The sequence below is a fragment of the Manacus vitellinus genome, unplaced genomic scaffold, assembly GCF_001715985.3.
Source record: "Manacus vitellinus isolate BGI_N305 unplaced genomic scaffold, ASM171598v3 scaffold_13_pilon, whole genome shotgun sequence".
Lineage (NCBI taxonomy): Eukaryota > Metazoa > Chordata > Aves > Passeriformes > Pipridae > Manacus > Manacus vitellinus.
In genome coordinates, this window is record NW_021938999.1 from 15,024,160 (window position 1) to 15,044,519 (window position 20,360).

At 37.1% G+C, this 20,360-nt stretch overlaps 1 protein-coding gene across 1 annotated transcript in view; it reads right to left on the reverse strand.

The window, feature by feature from the left end:
• Positions 1 to 343: 343 nt before the first annotated feature.
• Positions 344 to 20,360, reverse strand: part of SEMA3E (semaphorin 3E) — a 133,408-nt gene continuing 113,391 nt past the window's right edge. Inside the window, exons 11-17 of the mRNA XM_008926499.2 lie at positions 19,242 to 19,464; positions 16,570 to 16,661; positions 15,357 to 15,398; positions 12,139 to 12,305; positions 6,416 to 6,483; positions 4,613 to 4,752; positions 344 to 2,127 (exon numbers count right to left, since the gene is read on the reverse strand). Of these exons, the coding sequence (XP_008924747.2) occupies positions 1,675 to 2,127; positions 4,613 to 4,752; positions 6,416 to 6,483; positions 12,139 to 12,305; positions 15,357 to 15,398; positions 16,570 to 16,661; positions 19,242 to 19,464 (1,185 nt within the window). The 3' untranslated portion in view covers positions 344 to 1,674. The remainder of the gene's footprint in view (positions 2,128 to 4,612; positions 4,753 to 6,415; positions 6,484 to 12,138; positions 12,306 to 15,356; positions 15,399 to 16,569; positions 16,662 to 19,241; positions 19,465 to 20,360) is intronic.

The following is a 20,360-nucleotide window of genomic DNA, read 5'->3' on the forward strand; positions in this document are numbered from 1 at the left end:
CGGGACAGTCTCTACTTCCAGAGGAGCACAGCAGAGCTCCATGGTCCTGACAGCAGCTGTGAGCTCCTCTTACAAACAGCCTATTTGGAAAACAACACTGGGTTAGCCCTGATTGCTGCATTTGTTAACACAGCAAACCACACGCCTCTGTTATCCAAACTGTTAATTTCCACTATTTCCTGATTAGAAGTTGAAGCTTTTTGGAGCTGATGAATCCCTTGTATATTTTCTTGATGGCCAAAAATCTGTATCAGCTTGGTTATTTCCATTACTGGCATCATATTGTCAGTTTAGAAATTAAGTCATTTGTGACTCATTTGTGTTTATAACTTCCCTATCTTTCTTTTTTTTTTTTTTTTTAAATTTCCAATTAAAAAAATCCAATATACATTTCATATTGTAATATAGATTTCTCAGGTAGCGAAATACTAATTTTTGTGCATTTTCTGCATCTGTTTTTTTGCACTTAAAGAAAGAAATATTTTTTTTATAGTAAGTCTTGAAAGACTTAAATTGTAAGCAACTTAGTTCTTTTGATCTCCCCTGGTATCCCCTGGTATCACTCACAAGAGCGGTAAAGCAGCCCTTTAGACCAGAGATCACATACCAGGAAAAGATTTACGTGAAGTAGATCCTGAAACTATAGAAACACAGCTGTATAATGCTGTTCTTGCTTTTAATCTACATCCTAACATTTTATGACTGCGTTTTACCCCAAAAGCACGTTAACAACATAAAGCATCGCTTACTTTAAATGCTGCCTTTCCAGTATAAATGACTTCCAACACTGCCTTCTAAATCTGTGGGTTTAGCACATGGAGACTAGAAGTGTCTGCTGAAAACAAACCAGCTGTGGATCTCGGTAATACTTCTCTGCTTATACACATTTCCTCAGTAAATGAATTTTAGTATCAGGTTTTGCTTTTTTTTGCCACAAGAGGGCGATCCTTTAATTCGTGTAATCACTAATGCAATGTACTAGACACAAGATGGACTCGTTTTCTATCTAAACCATTATTTCAACTTCTTATATAGATAAATTGATGAATTTGATTCTGTCTGTGTTCTCAGCATGCATTTGACTTACATCAAGTTACTAGGCAATATTATTTAGCTGTGAGAGCACATTGCACTCCATGAATGATTGATACGAAAAAAAATTGTGGGAAGTAAATAGGATTTCCCTTCATTACCTTTAGAAATAGCAATACACTATATTAACATAACTCATTGTTCTCAGTGATAAACTCAGACAGGTCACAATCAAAAGGAAAGATCTTAAGACGTGCCATTTTCAGAAGCATGAGAAATTTGTGAAACAAAGAAATGTGTTATACTTTTCATCCATTTGTGAATGCTTAGCTATTCGAATTTGTTAAATATGCCATCATGTGCAACAATATACAGCACAAACACGGTCCACACAGGAGACTGATTCAAGCACTCAAAGTCTGAAGATTGTCACGTCCTCCCTAATGCATTGACTTAGAACGAGAAGATTTTGTTTAAAATGCTTCTAAACAGTCATCATGTGTACAATATAACTTACCATAGCATTTTTTTTCAGTCCCAATATTTTATATATATAAACCTATGTAATTTACTCAAATCAAGACTGATTTCTCCCTCTTACTTAAGTCCTTTTGCTCAGAAACAGTGGATGGATTTTGTCCATCAAGAGTCAGCTATGTTCCTGGGCAACCGGTAATGCTCTTGTCTGACCCTTGCCTTCTTCTCCTGAGGGTTGGCATATTTCCACTTAGAGGGGGACATTTTCAGCTTTTTTCTCTTCTTATCTGTACACCACACCTTTTCACAGTATTCTTCCACCCTCTGGAAGTTGCTGTAGCCTATTAGTTGAAGAAATTCTTTGTACCATGGCTTTGATGCTTGAGGTATACTGCTCTGCATTGGGCATGGCATTTTGTGAGGTATCTCCTCCTCATAGTCTTTATTGAACATTTCATCTACACGTTCTTCCTCGACTACTTCCAGGGTGATTTTCCTGACAGTGTGAACAATGCTGTGTTCCACTGTCTGACAAAAATAAGTCCCTGCATCCAGACGATGGAGCTTCAGGAATAAAAGTCCAAGGTCCATTTTGATTATTCTGTCGTCTGTCTTCACCTGAAACAAAAAAATAAAAATTGATGCAGTTATAGAGCACAGGCCTTTGATATTACCTAAAACCAGTGCAGTTATTTCTGAACTTTATTTTAATGAATTTCATATTAAATTTTGAAGGGAAGATTAGAGATCCACAAACCTTTAATTCACAGTGCTTTCTTATAACAAAAATATTTACTTGAAGTAAAGAAGAGATTGAGCTGTGAAAGGAAAGCAGTCTAAAGAATCTGGAAAAACATATAGGGGAGCAGACAGTTTGCTGTTTTCCCAGCATGGCTTAGTCACTTGTGGCTAAATCACAGAGGGAAACAAGTTAGAAACATACAAATGTATGGATGGAAAACAAATGGGCATTTGCCAGTTGATCTGTGATAAGTGTTGCTGTGAATTCTCTTATGCACTGGCATGTTTGGACCATTGTGATCTTAAGCCTCTATTCTGAGTCTGGTGTTTAAGTTCCCCCTACAGTTCCCAAGGGCAAGTTGTTGACTACAAGAATTTCTCAGATGATGGTGAGTAGGGAGCACTGAGCTGTCTAATCCAGGAGCAGGGGAGTCCAGGAGAATGATATCCTCAGTTTTTTATTTAACAATAAGGTGATGAATTTAAGCAGAAGTACTGGGTGATGAGGGGATCAAGAGCAGCCCCAAAGAGAAGGACTTGGGTACTGGGGGATGACAAATTGGATGAAAGCTGGCCAGGTCCCCTTGCAGCTCAGGAAGCCAACTGTATCCTGGGCTGCATAACCACAATAGTGTGTCCAGCTCTGAGGTTCCTGGTACTAGACAGGCATGGACCTGTTAGAGTGGGCCTGGATGAGGGTCACAAAACTGAATAGAGGAATGGAGCACCTCTCCTATGAAGAAAGACTGAGAGAGCTGGGGTTGTCCACCTTGGAGGAGGAGACCGTGGGGAAACCTTATTGTGACCTTTCACTACTTTCAGAAAGTTGGGAATGTTTTACCAGGTCCTGTAACAGGACAGGGGAAATGGTTTTAAACTGAAGGAGGGTAAAATTTAGATTGGACGAAAACAAAACATTCTTTTACTGTGAGGGTAGTGAGACACTGGCACATGTTGTCCAGAGAGGCTGTGGATGCCCTAATCCTGGAAGTGTTCAAGGTGAAGTTGGATAGGGCTTTGAGCAACCTGGTCTAGTGAAAGGTGTCCCTGCCTATGGCAGGGTGTTTGGACTAAACAATCCTCACACATCCCTTCTAACCTAAACCATTCTGTGATTGTAAGATTCTACCATTCAACTACTTTTTGCTTTTCTTTGTCTTTTTCTTATAACCATGTAGTTATTCAGGTTAAATGGAATAACTTTCAGGGGGAAATACTAAAACAAATGTTTTAATGATATTAGAAATTAGAGTCTATTCAAATTTACACTTATGGTGTCCATTGTCTAGTGGATCTAACGGGATGTGTATACAGTAGGACATCCTCACTGCCTCACGGTTCATCGTTTTCTGTGAAAGACTTGATTAATAGTTCTGTTGGAAGAATGTTTATGGATAGATAGGGATCTTCCAGCTAAATACATGAGGAATTGGCAAGTGTGAAAAACCATATAGACATTAGGGACTTGCACAAAACTTTGGGGAAAAAAATGTGCCAGAAATAGGGATGACATTCATTTTGCTTAAATTTAGATATTTAAAGCATAGCCTGTCAGCCTTGGATATTTTTATCTTCAGTGGTTTGCTAGTAACTTTTTACCTGACCAAAAGGTGATACCACTGGCTGTAACTGCAACATCATCTGGTCTGACTTCAAAGGCAGCCTACATTGACTAGCTCCTAGGTAGATGTCTTTATCATAAATGTCCATATTTTCTGTCAAGGGAGTCCCATTGCAGAGATCTGCAGATGTCCGTGGCTAAACCTGGATTTCACATTTGCAGTAGAACCTAGCTACTAGGCAGTAAGGCAACTATCCTTATCCTTTGGTAGTCCAAGGCTTTTCTCCCCATGTTCTTCCATATTCTAAGTGGTGATAGATACAGTGATGTGTATTAGAGAGGTATTGAGGAGTAAATATATTAACACTTATGGAGCATTTTCATAATAGGAAAATATATGTAAAAGAGGCAGAGAATCCACTAATACTCATTTGCAGAAGATTCTGTAATGTAACAGGTGAGGCAGCAGGAATGAGTGGATGTTGAGCTAGATTAACATTGGAAGTAATATGTTCATATTTCATCCCTTCAATAACACACCAAGAAAAGTAGTGGATTCTCTTTTGTTTTGAGATCTTAAGTAAGCTTCACTACATTTCTAACATCTGCATTCAAGATGCTAAATGCAAACACCAGATGAAATTCTCAGGTCTATTAATTCAAGAGACCAGATGAACATAATGATTTTCCCTGACCCACATACATTTCAGCAACTGGTGACAGGCCTTTCAGTGAAGATGTAGTATTCCTAACAGCAGGCTTTTTTTATTGAAATAAAGATTAGTACATAAGAATATTTACCTCTTCCTTCTTAGTTTCATGTGCTCGCTGGACAAGCCAGATTACTTTTGCTTGTAAGGTCCGAGGGGTGCACTCCAAAAGGGTGCTGTTGTACTCTATTCCATAAACAAGTCGCTCCTCAGTCTTCTCCAGGACTTCACCTGGAAGGAAAACAAATGTTTCAAAAATGTGTTACTGCAAATACTTGTTACACTCCATATTTGGGATATATTTATGTTTAAGAGTGAAGCTTGATTCAGATCCAATCAGATAGTGACTGAAAAGTAATGTCTAGTGAAGATCTGACCTGCTAAATAAATATTCCCATCATTCCAGACTCTCATAGTGTCTGATCAAATTGTGCCATGATTCACCTAAGATTATACACAGAGAAACAGATCTCAGCCTTTCACACTGTTAATTGCTTGGGCCTGGTTCTTATGAATAGTTAATTTAATTTTCACTCAGTGAAACAGAAGGATTCAATGTATGTTTAAATATAAAAATAATTCAATTTTTTTAGGGGTACAAATAGAGCACGAAACCTTTTGCAAAATGAAACTCTGAAAAACTATGACTACTCTAACCGATATTATATATATCCATGTTACACATGTGTAAAATGAAAGCATAGTTTTGACCCAAGGGTGCCAATAAAAACAAGGTGAGTGAATTTAATCAAAACTCAATTCTGCTTTTCCATTCAGCAAAATATCTGGAGGAAGATTAGCTAGTTGTTACACTGGAGGAAGCCAATGGCCTCATTAATGAAATCATCTTATTCCATTGTAGTGAGAAAGATTCTTGAGACCAATTAGTTTTATACCCTAAGAAAATACACTATTTTGTATAATTGTGATTTCTCTGTTGTATTTTAAACTTACTGAATAATTAGGATTTCATATTGGGATATACTTTTCCAAAATGTACTATATCCTCCAATAGGCTTCAATTTTAACAAAGCTTTCTCACGTAAAATATCTATCTAATATTTAAAATATTGTTTCTCTGGTTATCTTTCCAGAAGAACCTCTTATATTTTATTTCTTTTCCTCTATCAATGTATTGTGTGTTATCCTGTGAAGTACTAAGGATATCCAGGCAACTGTTTTCTCTCTGTTTTTTATTCCCAATACCAGTGTTTGAAATCATCACTTTCCAAGGTTTGGACAACAACATTAGACACAATAATCTCTTTTTCTCTGTTTTCTTTTTTTTTTTTTTCTTTTTGGTGTGTGGTTTTTTTGTTTGATTTTTGTTTGTTTGTTTGTGTGGGGTCTTTTATTGTTGTTGTATGGTTGGCTGTTTTTGTTTTTCTTTGGTTTTGTTTGTTTGTTTTCTGTTTTTTTTATTTTTTTTGTTTGTCTGTCTGTTTGTTTTTTAAAGCAGAAATCTTGATAAGAATCATAAATACATATTTTTGTTCTAGCATGTGATTACTCATGTCTGTGCTATGGAGCCCCTCCAATTCTGGCTAAGTGTCCTGACATTATTTCATATCCTTTTCAGGATGCAGCCCTGTTATTTCTGATACCTGCTCCATCTTTATGCTTTTGTTTCTCTTTGAATCCATTGAGATTCATTATCCACATCTTTAGTCTGAATATCAGGGCTGCAGGACCATATGAACATTATGGATGCAGCTGAAATGGTAAATTCTTACACCTGGATGGCGTGGGCTCATCCCCACAACTCTTATAACAATATTGAAATATGCCAGTAAAAAAGCTCAGGTGAGATTGTGGTCTGACTCATGCTCTTGGCAAAATCTGTGCTGTCTGTTCCAGGCATTTACTAGCAATTTGTAAGTGTTGAATAGATTACCAATGAACTGCTGGCCAAAGCACTGCTGCGCTGCATTTCCATGCCGAACGTCTTGTCTGCGGAAACGTCTGGAGGGAAAAAAATGGAATTGTTTGAGAGAACATGTTTAGCTTACATCCTGTTGGGTTATGCTGAAGTGGCATTAGTTATAAACATAAGGAGTTAAATCTTGCTTGCTATAAAAAATTAACATTGTCGTGAGAAGTACTCATTTATACACTGGCATTTTCTCTCCACTCAACCTACTGGGAATCACGTCTGAAAAAAAGAAACACATCTGTCTAGAGAAGAGGCACAACTGTGTATGCAGTTTATACATAACTACACAGATGTTATAAATAACAAAACAAGATTCTTTGAACCAACTTGGACATCATTCAGTCAAAGGGACCTTTAGCCTATATTTTGGTTCTCTCTGTCTCTTTGGAAAACAAGGAAATTTTCCTTTTTTAGTTTAGAACAGTTTCCCGTGTATGTGAATAGTAGCTCTTTTAACATTCACTCTTGTACTATTTTTTTTTCACTTGAGAATATCAAAACAAAGAGGAAATACTTTATTTTATTTTACCTTTGTAACAGACAGTTACTAAGCTCATTTTTCTCAAAGAAAAACAGACAGGTTCATGATTTGCCCATGCCTAGAAAGCAAACTAGTGGCAGAACTTTAATCAGAACCTGGGAGCCCTGGTTTCCACGTGGAAATATTGCAAGTGCTTTCGAGAGAAAAATCATTCTGAGTTTTGAGGTTTGTGTTTTTTATAGGTATTTACAGAAAAAATTAAAACCATGATTATATGGTGCATTCCCAGAAGAATTGTGCTTTTTTATGGCTTTTTTTTACTTCTGAGTGTCCTGATAAATAAGATTAAGACTGCTTACTTGGGAAATAAAAGAGCTTATTTGAATGCTATACCTTGCCAGATATAGTATGTTCTACAACATGAAATTTAGTTTTACTAAGGATACTTTTTCTATATTTGCATAAAGAGTAATTCTACACTGTATTGCCAATGCCATGCATAACAGATTAAGAAAAGAAATAGGCAGTGCAGCAAATCTTACACAGCAGGCATGTGCACAGTATAAATTATAGATGCTAGAAACAAGTAAAGCCAAAGAGTTCTGTTATTCTTTGCATTTAACTGAAGCAATTTTTCTCTCCGATGCTGAGTGAACACAAACAGAATTTTTATTTGATACAAACAGAATTTACTGGGACCATGTAGATTTACACTATTTAAAGATATTGTCCATAGATGTTACTCATCACATTTCTAACCTGGCAGTAGACACTGATTCTTTTCCAAGTTCTGTCACCCATATGGACTCCTGATCCAAGAGTGCTGGTGGACCAAGAGGACAGCTTTAACCTCTACTGATATTCAGAGAAGAACTAATGTTTTGCCATTGGTTTTTTACAGGGGAATCTGCAAATTAAGTGGGGCCTTTTAAGGAGAAATTCTAAAAATATATGCATGTTAATAAACAAAAAATGGAGATTCTGAGATAGCAACTGGGCTTTATCATGGCCTGGGAGTTGTCATTGTAATATATGAATGCTGCAACCATGCCTACTGATAACTCTGCAAAGTGTCAGTGCTGAATAATGATGCCACCAGGTTTGTATGTCTGTGTACACCGATTGCTCGAAGGAGACATTGTCTTGCACAGATATACATAAATTCTACAGGATATGCATTAGCCTCGAAAAAAACAAACAAGAAAACCCTGCTGCTGTCAGGCCCAGCAGCCCTATCTAGCAGGAACTGGAAAGGTAGCAGGCATGTTCTCAGTCTGCAGTTCCTTATGATCCTTGTCTAGCTAAAAAAAATCTTAGTCTTGTTAAATGGGATTATTTCTCCAGTCATCAGAACCATTCAAGAAAAAGAAATGTTTGTTTGATGGAATTTCGCTGTTGTGAGTGTGAAGACTGGGGAAGACACATTTACCAGTGCCTTCACTTGCTACTTCCCTGAGGAGAACGGAAAAATTGGATGAGGTGCTGCAAAGGAGGGAGATGGTGGGAGATAAACTCATTTCACAGATACTGACATAAGCCTGGTATTTTTTTTTCTTAGAAATAATTTTATTCAGAATTCCATGAATTACAGAGTACCAGGCAATCCCTGAGATAAACTACTATAAGCAATTTTCAGTGATTAGAAAATGTACTGAATGCATGGAAGTTCCTTTTGCAATCTATAATTTCGTGAATTTAGACTTCAGTCTGTAACTCTGTGCTTTCAGGAACTTATTAAAAATGATTTACAAGAAAGGAATACAGTGGTCATCACCATCACCATCATTTTCATGATCCTTTATTATTTCCCAGGAATGGATGAGGCAAAGTTGAAAAGTCTAGAGGAGAAAAGGCACCACTGCAGTTTGCATAAGTAAATCAGCAGACTGTGTGCTTGCTGGTGAAGTGGTTGATGGAGAAAGAGGCCAGACAGGGAGAGGAGGCGGGGGAGTGACTGTCAGCTTCTAAAAATTAGCTAAAGAATCACACTAGATCCAAGCTCAAAGGCATTTTAAAATTACTTCAGCCCTTTTTCAGCCCAGACAGTGAGCTGGCAGAGCAAAGAATCTCACTTGTAGAATTTAGTGCTTATTTAGATCAAAACTGAACCTGTCTGAATCAGACTGCAGAGGTAATAGTGAACTAAAGCATTTCTGGACCTATACCTTCTCAAGTGCACTTAATGAAATTTGAATGCAATAGAAATTCCTTCTGGTATCTGAAGTATTTGCAGCATGCAGGAGCCATACATCTGTAATTACAATGGAATTGGGGTGTGCTGTGCTCCGAGGATCAAGATATGGGATTTTGAACTCAGTTTTTATTTGTCTTTAATTAAATCCTACATTTAATTAATTTTATCCAGGCTATGCATGTACAAGATATTATAAGAAAGACTTTCATGATTTGAAAAATTAGTCCCAGATGTCAAGCAGAGGGTTTTTCTATTTATGCTTCACTTCTCTTTAAATCCTTTACATGCCTTAGTTTACAGATTTCTATTTAATGTTTCTCTAAACACTTGTTATACCTTGGAGGCATTAGGATTTAAAGCAGATAGCTTTGAATCAAAGTGGGGAGGATGCACTGTACATCTCTGCCTCTGTTCAACTCTTCATCAGTAGAACTGGAATTAAAAAGAGAGCTTTGAGCAGTGCTCTTACTCACCAGCAGCACTGCTCTTACAAGTCAAAAGTCCACCTAAATATACAGTATGAGGGCCACATTTGAGCAAATAGAGGTGGTGTTAAGGCCAGCTCAAGTGTGTTGTAATGTAAGGCACAGCTCCATGAGTCCCAATGAAGGGAGGGATGTCAGGAACATGTGAAACCAGTGCTCTCCAATGCCCATTGCACTCACACTACATGTATCACCATGTACAGCTTGAGCAGGAGTCTGGAGCCCTGGACAAGGCCAAATTAATATATGAACGCTCTGGGATGTGGCATTAATTCTGTCTGGAGTCCAAGGAAGCCATGGCAGGGTTATCAGCTGCTCTGTGCCACTTGGTATCAGAAAACTCCCAGTCTACCAGGACCTGCCTTTTCCAGCAGCGCTCCTCACCTGGTATTTGATGGCAAGCAACTTAAGGCAAGTTCCCAACACGCCCCAGGCAGCTCTCCTGTCTCCCCATTTACCATGCAGTTAGTGTAAGCTCTCAAATTTAAAATGCTCTGAGCTTCAGCTATGAGCTAAAGTGAACAAAGCAAATACCATCTGTGCCTCTCAACATTGTTAGTCTTTCTGGCTGTTCCCCAAACTCTTACATGTAAAACAAGTTTTGCAGACTTCAAGAACATTCAATAGAGTGCAAATCCCTTCTCCATCACTGCAGTGCTTATCTCAAGAGAAGGAGGGTGATAGCAACAGCATTTTCTTCTTTTAGAGACTGACCTGCTGAATGTCGGGGGCACAAGGCACAGGAAGGTGCCTGGGGTGCTGCTCGTATCACTCAGCCCTGGATAAATGCGTGTGTCAGGGGACTTAAAGGCTGCTGCTCTGGAAATTGTCTTACACAAAAAATATGCTAAACATGTACAACAGAGTTCAGGGCAGAGTGAGTTTCTCTTATCTTTTCTTGGGCAATAAGTAGCCTGTAGAGCAACTTAAATGGTGATACTGTTAGCAGGCTGCTGGGAGATTTTTAAAGCCCTCCTTTCCTCAAATGAATTTTACATCATTAGATGAGTAACCCGCATGCTTTATAATTATGTTAATTCAATTTCTACTTATACTGTAGGACATTAATCTCCCCGGCCTACTATATAACTGCTCATCTTTCTTAATCTAGGGCCTGAAAATTTTAACCAGACTCATCTCACACTAAGCAGACAACCAGAGCCCACTACTTCCCTTTAAGTCTACTTGCAAGAGGCACAAGAAGACTATGCAATCCTGCTTGTAAAAGTGGTGTACATTTCCTACTTGGTTTAACCTATGTCTTAGTGCAGTAAATACAAGAGATTCTTAATTATGCTGAGTCATACACTGTGTTTCTCATTTTTACTTTTTAATGTGCCTTATTCTAATTATATTTTAGAAAAATCTACAGAAATGTGTGTTGGGCCTGGCTATTGTCAGCCTGCATTTCTTTGAGTGGATCCAGGTTCATGGAAAGATAAGATGCACAGAACCAAAATACAAACAAACAAACAAACAAAACCAAACAAAAAACCCCCCAAAAACCCCCAAAACCAAAACAAAACAAAAAAAAAAGACGTACCTTCCTAGTTTTCCTTAAGAAACAATAGCACATTTGGGATACTATAACTTGGTTTTGACTTGATCACCTCCACTAGTTTTCAAAACTCTCCCTGGAAGTTACTCAATTCATTGTAATCCTTGCAGTCCTTCTAGGTCTAATTTATACTTAAGCATGTCTTTGCAGAACCAGTAATTGTAAAAAAAGCCACAGAAAGAATTATACATTACAAAAGTTTTGCTCACTCAGGTTAGAAATTACTCTCTTTTGGTGGCAGAGATGACTAAGTTTTGTAAAATGGTCTGGATTAAAACATGCATATTCTAGAAGCTTGATTTGTGTAGCTGAATTGCAGAACCTGCGTTTGAGAGGGAAGAAGATAGGGAAATGACTACAGGAAGGACTGAAGGCTAAGAACCATGAATAAGTGAATGGTGATAGAGAGGAATAGTCTCCCCAAGGGAAGAACTAAGGCACCTAAATTTTGTTTGTGCTTTGAAATGGTCTCTAGAGTAACTTGCCTTTCAATTCACTGCAAAAAACCTAATCTAAACCTTAGCTTTTGCAGAAACTCTGGTTTGATTTTGACTGGTGAAGGTATTTGACTATTAACACATATTCTTCTTTACTTTTTTTTTTTAGAAATTCTGTTATATATGTTATTGCAGTGTTATTTACTTGTTGTATAATACATGTTGTAAAGCATCTTTTCTCTGCACATGAAAAGGTGTATAAAGAAATTAAGGCTTGTTTACAGTGTAATGTAAATAATTCCTAAGTGACCTAGCTTTATTCATAAAAATATTCTGGGACTGCATTTTATGCCATCCTGTGCATTTGGCTACTTGCAATCCCCTAAGGTTATGCTAATAAATTAGCAGCTGGCATCTCACTGTTCAGTTATTTGTATGAGGGGGAGATATGAAGTACTTTGTGTTGCAGTAGGAACCGTTTATGCAGATATTTTGCAAAAAAGTGTGTCCAAAAAGCAGCAGGTCTCACCTCTTTGCCTGCACTCCTGTGGGATAGTAGCGGGAGCAGGAGATCCCGTCCCAGGCGCAGTAGGGATCCCGGGCGAGGCAGCAGTCGGCGCAGGCTGTGCCGTACATGTCACACTGGTGGAACTTCACCTGTGCTATGACTGACTCGGAGCCCACATAGAGCTGTTGCTGTAAAAAATACACGATATAAGATTAAATTCTAAAATTCCCACTAAAACTTCTGTTACCAATGCAGTTATTAAAAAATGTTAGATTTATCCTTGCTTGCCGGTTGTGCATCCAGCCTGTGCCCTGAGGGAGGCACAGTTACTCTGTAGAAGAATATCTGATTACAGATTAAACTCTCCTACATGAGGACAGAGAAACAGAAAGAAGGTAAAATGAACAAGTTTGTTTTGGCATTTCCTCGCTTCTGAACTTTCAGCTTTGTAAGCTTTGTGTTTGAATAGGCAGGGGTTTACATATCTTTCCCTTCCTCAAGATATTTTCCAGTGCCTCCCTCTTCACTTCTCTGTCACCTAATTGATCTGCAAAAAAATCCCTTAACATAAAAGACTTTAAATGAAGAAGTTCAAATATGCAGGAGTTAAAAGCAAACTCCATTTTAAAATGAGAGTATTCAAGTAAATTTACCTCTTGATGTGGCTACTTAAAATACGGTCACACATTTACACGCACAGTAGTAGAGAGATTTCTTTTTTTTTTCCTGTTGTGCAGTCTTTTCTTACAAATTAACCAGTCACTGTCTACTTCTTCAATGTTTACTTGTAATGTTTGGGGTTCTTTTCAGGATTAGTACTAATGAATCTTTTGAGTTCACATAAATGTCCTTTTCAAATCAAATGACAGGTGATCAAAACATTATTTCAGATGCTGGCACAATAAATTCAGAAAAGAATAGTTTATATTTACAAGAATTTGAGAAAAAGTCCTGCAATTGATGAAGGTAAATTGCCTGAACACAGAAACATGCAGTGTGCACTGCAATAGAAACTACTTATACACAGCTCACTCCCACAGTTTTACCAGCCAGAAAAGGGATTCCTAAACTGTGCTTATCCTAATGGCCAGACTTAGTCCATAATTCCCACTCTTTGACCAAGCTTTCAAAATCTGTTATTTTAAAATTACTTAACTCTGGAAAATACTGACGGCTCATTTAGGCTATCACAAGACACGAATTTTAATCCAGATAGTTCATTCTTTTTCCTAATTATAACTCTTATATCTGTTTAGATCATAAAATTTAACATTCGGAGATGCCAGGGGAAGAAACTAGGAGAGGCTGGTAACAGCAGTGCTTGAAGAAGTTTTCTGCTGAGATAAACCAGATGATAGTAGCAGGAACTCAATCTGCCAACTGGAATGAAGAAGAAACCTAGGATACTTGTTTTAGGAGAATTTTTTGTCTGCAAAGGCTGCATTGTGATTGTCCAGAAGACAGAAACAACACTTTCAATGAGACATATGAGATGGGATTTTCTCTTTCATCTTTTAGCAGAGGTAAAGACATCTCTAAGTCTTGGTTCATTGGAGGAGGGCAAAAAAGCAGCTGATATCTAGCCAACTGAACATCAAAGAAGAACATTCTTTCCCAGTTTCTGCTGGGATAAGTAGTTCAGCCCTGAAATGTGGTATTTTATTGTACCATGACTTGGTGAAGACTGGTCAGTGTTATAAGGATATTGAGACATAGCCAGCAAGGAGATCTCCACAGGCTCAGTCACTCCAAGTTGAAAGGAAACCAGACAAAACGCTCAAGGTACACAATTTTTTTCACATGTACTCAGCTAAGTTATATTTCTGCTGATTTTAAAGACAAAATGACTCGGTGCCAGCCCTGTCCCTAACATGTATTCCAACATTTAATTGTCCTCAGTGTCAGAAAACTGTATTCCATTTCAAGAATAAGTTTATCCGCATTCAGCAAGCTGAACTTGGTTATTAAATCTTATATTGTTTCACCATCAATGTTCAAGAATCCCCATACACACAGTAGGAAGTCACTTCACATGGCAAAATATATATCTGGCTCTCCTGTTCTCACTCAGTTTTTCTTTTTGATATCTTGAAAAAGTTAAGCTTCTCATAAAAATTTTTGTTCTTCAACCACTGGATTGCTTTTGTGGCTTTCTTACAATTCTCTCCAGATTTTCCAGATATACCTTGAATTAGTGGAGTTAGCAGCCCTCTTGGAAGATGGATGTAATGGAAGAATACTACTTCATTTTTTTATAAAGTATCTCCTTTTTACTCTTCCAACATAATCCTTTTACCATGCCAATTGACTGAGAGTTAAAGGTAAGGCAACTGTCTGAAATGACACTGACTCTTTCTCCAAATGATCACTTAGGTGCCGTGTTAGACACTCTAGTCTCCAGAGGTGCTTTCACAGTCCATGGAAAAAGATTGATGCAGAAATAATTCAGAATACTTAGACCCAAGATCCTCCTCTGAATCACCATCAGAGGATTTTTCTTTCTGCATTACGTACAGGAAGAATGTAAATTGGCTAGACACCAAAACTGAAATAATCTTTTGGGGCACACTCACATCTCCTATTAATGCAATTGTCATCCTTTGTTACTTCTGTTTCACTGTGTTTATGTGCACCCATATTACATCTGATGTCTAACATTAAGATCTAACTATCCTTGAGCGTTTATTATGGTTTCACACTGAGATTATACAATGATATAGTAAGATAAGAATCTACCCACAAGAGTTATAAACTGGGTGTTTATTTTAGCAGAAACTAGCAGAAACTCAAAAGGGGTTCAGATCCAAACAGCCCTACTGGGCACTTGACTATGTGGGAGACCCAGCAAGGTTTTTTTGCACTGACATCCCCCTGGGCTGAAATTTATCTGCATTTATCAGAAAGGAACTCTTCTGTGAGTTGCCATATTCACCAAGCTAATCCCTACTGTGATTACTATGACAGTAACTCAAGAAACAGATTGGGTTTTATGTGCTTGATATGCAAGATAGTGTAAACTAAGGGTATTTAACATCAGAAATGAAAAACATGCGTGCTTTATAAAGGAACAGAGCAGATAACCATAAGTTTGTATTACAGGATTACATGTATCCGACCAGATCTCATTATAGATGACATACATTCATCTGTCTATCTATGCATCTATCTATTTCTATACCATTTACAGCTTCATTACATTGAGTCACAACTTTCACATTTCAAACATGTCAAATACTTACCCTTTTTGAAGAGATTTCCATAGAAATAATAGGAACTGGCATCTAAAAAATAGGAAATATTTACTTGCTTAGAAAAAAGAATGTCTTTTTGCTATGAGAATAAATTAGGTAAAATAGCATTGATATTTACTTATTACATTCAGCTTTGCAAGATACTTTTACTTCCTTTAAGGAAAGTGTGAGGAAATTGTGACTTTCAGAAGTATTACTTTAAAAGAGTGTATTTAAAAACAACCAACCAACACTTAATTCAGGATTATCAGAGCTACAGGAACACTACAATTTCCCTGTCAAACATGACATTAGCTCTTGCCACCACTGAATCTCTTTTGTCCTACTTGAGAGTGATAAGTGGAGTGTTCTTCATAACAAAACATTCATTGAAGATAAGATAAAAATAGCAGGAATTCCTTCTTTTACCATTGTCCTCTCTGCCCTCTGCTCAGATTTCCTGGAGCAACACATAGCCCCCAATAGGTCTATTAAAAACAAACTTTATCAAGAGGGGCAAATTCTGTGATTTCCATCCCCCCTCAGGAAACAAGTCAGTAGTTACTCTGCCTAAACGCAGGTACCAGATTTAAATGTCTAACTTTTGATGTTAGATTTTCCCTATAGTTTGAAGTAGCTTAGCCTCCTGCTTTATGTGGCTATTGTGACCTGACATGAATGCTCACTAAGAGAATTTCATTATATTAGCTTTGTCACATATCAAACACTGAGCTTTAATCAGGTTATCCTTAAGCAGAATGGAGTTTTGCCTCACTGGGACTTAGGTTTGCCCACTGTAGAGACAGATTAACTGATTCAGCCTTTCTGAGGACTGGGCTATTTCTGTCTGGACCTCATTTAAGTTTCCAAGGTTTTAGCAGGCACATTTTCATGTGTACACTTATCCTCTTTTAATTACTTACTTGGATGTGAGGGAAAATGAAATAAAATGCAAGAAGTTTCTAATTAAAAGTCACACTACAACTTCCAAGCACGTAAACAGAAAGACAGCAGTCCTGATTTATTTTAATACGCTTCAGTACTTGGGCCATAACTCCACATCAGTTGAAAATTAAGATTTTCTGTCATATAATAACTATATAATTGACAAATTTCTTGCGCATGGCTATTATAGATTTGACTACTTTCAGATTTTTTAGGCATTTTAATTCTGCAGAAAATTCAGGACTTGTATATACACTTCATACACAGCACAGTTCACCTTGAATACTTGCAGCTCTTCAAGAATCACTTCTTCCATTGATTCTGTCTCTTGGTTGTAAATTGTTATGACTTTCAGCACAATGCCATTATCTGGAAATAAATTAAAAAGAAAAAAAACCAAAACATACCAAGAGGTTATAATTGGAGGAAATATTTATATGTCCTTCACATACCTAAATGACTTCTTAAAGTTGCTAATAGACAGAAATTTATAAATATGTACAGGTAGTTGCATATTGCTGTAATTAATGAGGATTCTTACTCTGAGAAAATAAAAAAAAAATTACAATTTGTCCCCAGAAAATAATAGTTAACTGAAACATGCCTAGGGTACATGATTAATTATATTTTTCAAATGCTGGGTCATAACCCCTTGGTGAACTGCAAAAGGATCACAAAGGGTGACCATATTTCAGAAAAAGAAATGGGAGTAGGCAGAAACTGAGTCCATTGTTTCCATCGGAGTCCATTGAGGCAAGCAAGTGTAAAGTAGCTTTAATTATAGGATCCGACTGTTTACACTAGATAGGAAACTACTAGTGTCCTTAATTGCTGGCAGCAGCTCTGTTCCTCCAGGCAAGAGTGGGAAAACCTTCAGGGGTTCATTGTGCACAGTTCTCACTCTCCTCTAGGGAAACACTGAGCTGCTGTTGAGGTGAAGGTGTTAGTCAAAGGAAAATGAACTAAAATATCAAAAAGACTAAGGCACATTGGACTTTAGATTTATCAACCTCTCTGTCCCTGCAACTCTCTCAGGAAATTAAAACACACAAATAGCATCTGGTCTTCCACTACTTCGGCTTTGCCTTGCTGGCTATTAATAGAATAGTCTTCCACTCCTTAATCTGAAAATCTGTCATCAACAATGGCAGATATCACTTCCTTTCTTCTGTTACTTTCAGTCACCTTTGATTTACAGGGGAAATATTAAGCAGGCAAGCACTGGGAAAAATGTTCAGCAAAAGATCAAAGGAGCAAACAAAGAGAGGGACCATTAAACTGGGGTCATACACCATTTCTCAAAGAGAATATGTAATCAAAGGCATCAATTTTGTGATGGAACAGTAAAAAGAAATTGTATTCCGAGCTCTGATTTTCATAAGTAAGTCTCTCTCCGAATCCTGCTGACAGATATGTGAAAGCTCTGATGTTCAGACTTCTCCTTTGATGAACCTTTCTAACCTGCACTGCTACCCTATGGAAACTTTTGCTCAGCTGTAAGATGTTGCTTACTTATGTTACACAGCAGGTTGGATTTGGATTAAGAAAAATATTAACTCTTTCTAACATCATATTGTCCAAAAAAGCAATGAGTTTTCTAATGGGAGCTTTGTCAGAGTAGAGATTGCAGGTTCCATTTCAGAGTTTCCAAAACCCAAATTCTTTCGCTGGAATTTTTTCTCACCTGAGATCAGACAGCATACACTTAAGCCCCTTTGGATTTAACTTTGCTGAACAGAGGTCTTGTATACAAGAACATTTTAAACAATCTCAATCAGAAATGCAAGCAGAAAATAAGAAAAATGTAGGCCTCATTGTAAAATATGCTGTACAGAAATAAGTGACACATTGTGCAATGTTTTATAAACTGCAGTAAGTCCAATACCAAGACCATACTGAGGTCATTTAAAAGCTTAGAAAAGAACTCTAGTATAAATAAGCCTTTGCTATTCTACAACGATACTGTTTTTGAATATTCTCAACACTAAAATGTGCTTATCAGAGGAATTTCATTAGTAAAAAATAATTCACTGTAACTGCTTTCCTAGACAAAATGGTTAAAATGATTTGTGAAACCACTCTTGTTGTTAAATTGATTAAATGTGAATGTAAGAATCCTTGGATTTTTTCCAGACAGATTAGATGTGACTAAAATCTTGTCTAGTTCCAGTCTTTCCTCTTATTTTTTTAAGTTTTCTTATTTTTCAAATACCATTAGGATATCTATTTTTTCTCAGCTTTCTTAGACTTAGTGAAGATCTATGTTATATTTTGCCTTAATTGTGTTTGTTTGGAAGACATTTAAAAATTCTCTTTAAACAAGCTCTCTGTGTCTTAAGAAAATGGCACAAAAGAAAGACAAGAAAGCTTGGCAGGAAACTTCTAACAGTTTTTTAAAAAAAAAACCTTGGGCATTTCCTTCCTTCCTTGAGCTGTGTTGTAACCCCAAATCTGGAAGCTGGCAGTTTCTTTTTAATGGTATCAGCTAGACTTGTGGTCTCCAGAACTGGGGAAAATAAACTGTGGAATAAAGCCAGTAACTTGAGCTGATATTTTTGAAAATCGTATCACTTTTGTTTCTCTCAGGCCTCCAGGTCTCAGCTCAGATCTATGCTCAGATACAGGATTGTGTTCTGAAGTTTAAAAAATAAGGCCGGTTGTTCAGCAATTTAATTTAAGGTTCTTGTTGGAAAACAAAAGAAATTAAAATGGAATCCTATACTTAAGATTCTCTTCCTAGTCTTTAAATGTTTCCCTACCATTATTTTCCTATATAGTGTTATCATCACAGTGAAGCACAGGTCTAGAATGACTACTACCCTCTGTAAGGTGAAAACTGGCACAGCTGTGCAAAGAAAGATTGTTAAAAAGGAATGTTGCATAGATTTCCTTCATCCTGGAGATAAAAGAAAAATTACTAAATTTTTCTTTCTTACTTTCTTTAATTACCTGTGCCAATGAACAAGACATCATATTGCCCATCTTCAGCTTCCACTCTGTCCACTGCTAGTTGTTTAAGATTGTACTTTCCATCTGTTTTAACTAGTATTGGTCTCTTATGAACAGGCCTGATGGGCTGATACATTAGTGGATGACTCCTGGCAAAATGGACAGCTTCATCAGGATAGTCTTTTGTGGTAGTGTACAGACCCCCATTCACCTTGCTGGCACACTGCAAAAATAGAAAACAGATTATCCTGAAGATTTGACAAATAAATTGTTAGAAACAGGTCTTGTTTTCAGAGGCGAAGACAAGTCTACAGAAAACCTCACCTATAAACAAGTAAAGAAGACCACAGTAGGAATTGGGACAGTGAACTCTATGCATGTGTGGATTATTAATCATGAAAAGAAAGGGAATGTTGAACATAACCTTGGCATTATCATATTTAGAAAGAGGGAGTTCCTCCCTCTTTGGTATCCTAAGAGAAGAATAAATAGTGGCACTTTTAGATTTTGACAAAAGCCATAGTGCTTATGTCTTCCCCAAATTCATACTGCAGATGTAACCAAAATGGCCACTGACAGAGTTAAGAGAAAGGGGTTTACTGCCCCAACAGGGACACAGACATGCAGAGTCAGCAGAACACTAATGCTTGAAATCAATCCCTAGTCTTGTTATTTTTTGATTGCAAAATATATTGCCATAAGAAACTAAGCACATTTAAAAATTATGCCAGCAGCAACAGTAATTCTTGATTTCAGGCATTCTAACAGTATTATGTTTGATTCTAATTCCTAACTCACAATGGCAGTATTATATATCACAGTTTAGCTTCAAATACTAATGTTTGCATTGATCAATCTATCAGTTTGCAAAGCAAATAAACTTTATGTCAATGACTGATTAAAAGAGGCTTACTCCTTCAGTCAAATGTGCAATTAGGGATAATTTAATGCATTAAAGAGAGAAGTTAATTTTAGGATGCTTTGTGAAGGAGATAGTGTTTCCCAGCTGAACACAGATTCTACATTTCCAATTTGCTTCATGATGTCTAATTGAAACCATTTATGATCAAGCTGGAAATATCTCAGTAACCATTTACTTTCTCCAAACATTCATAAGAC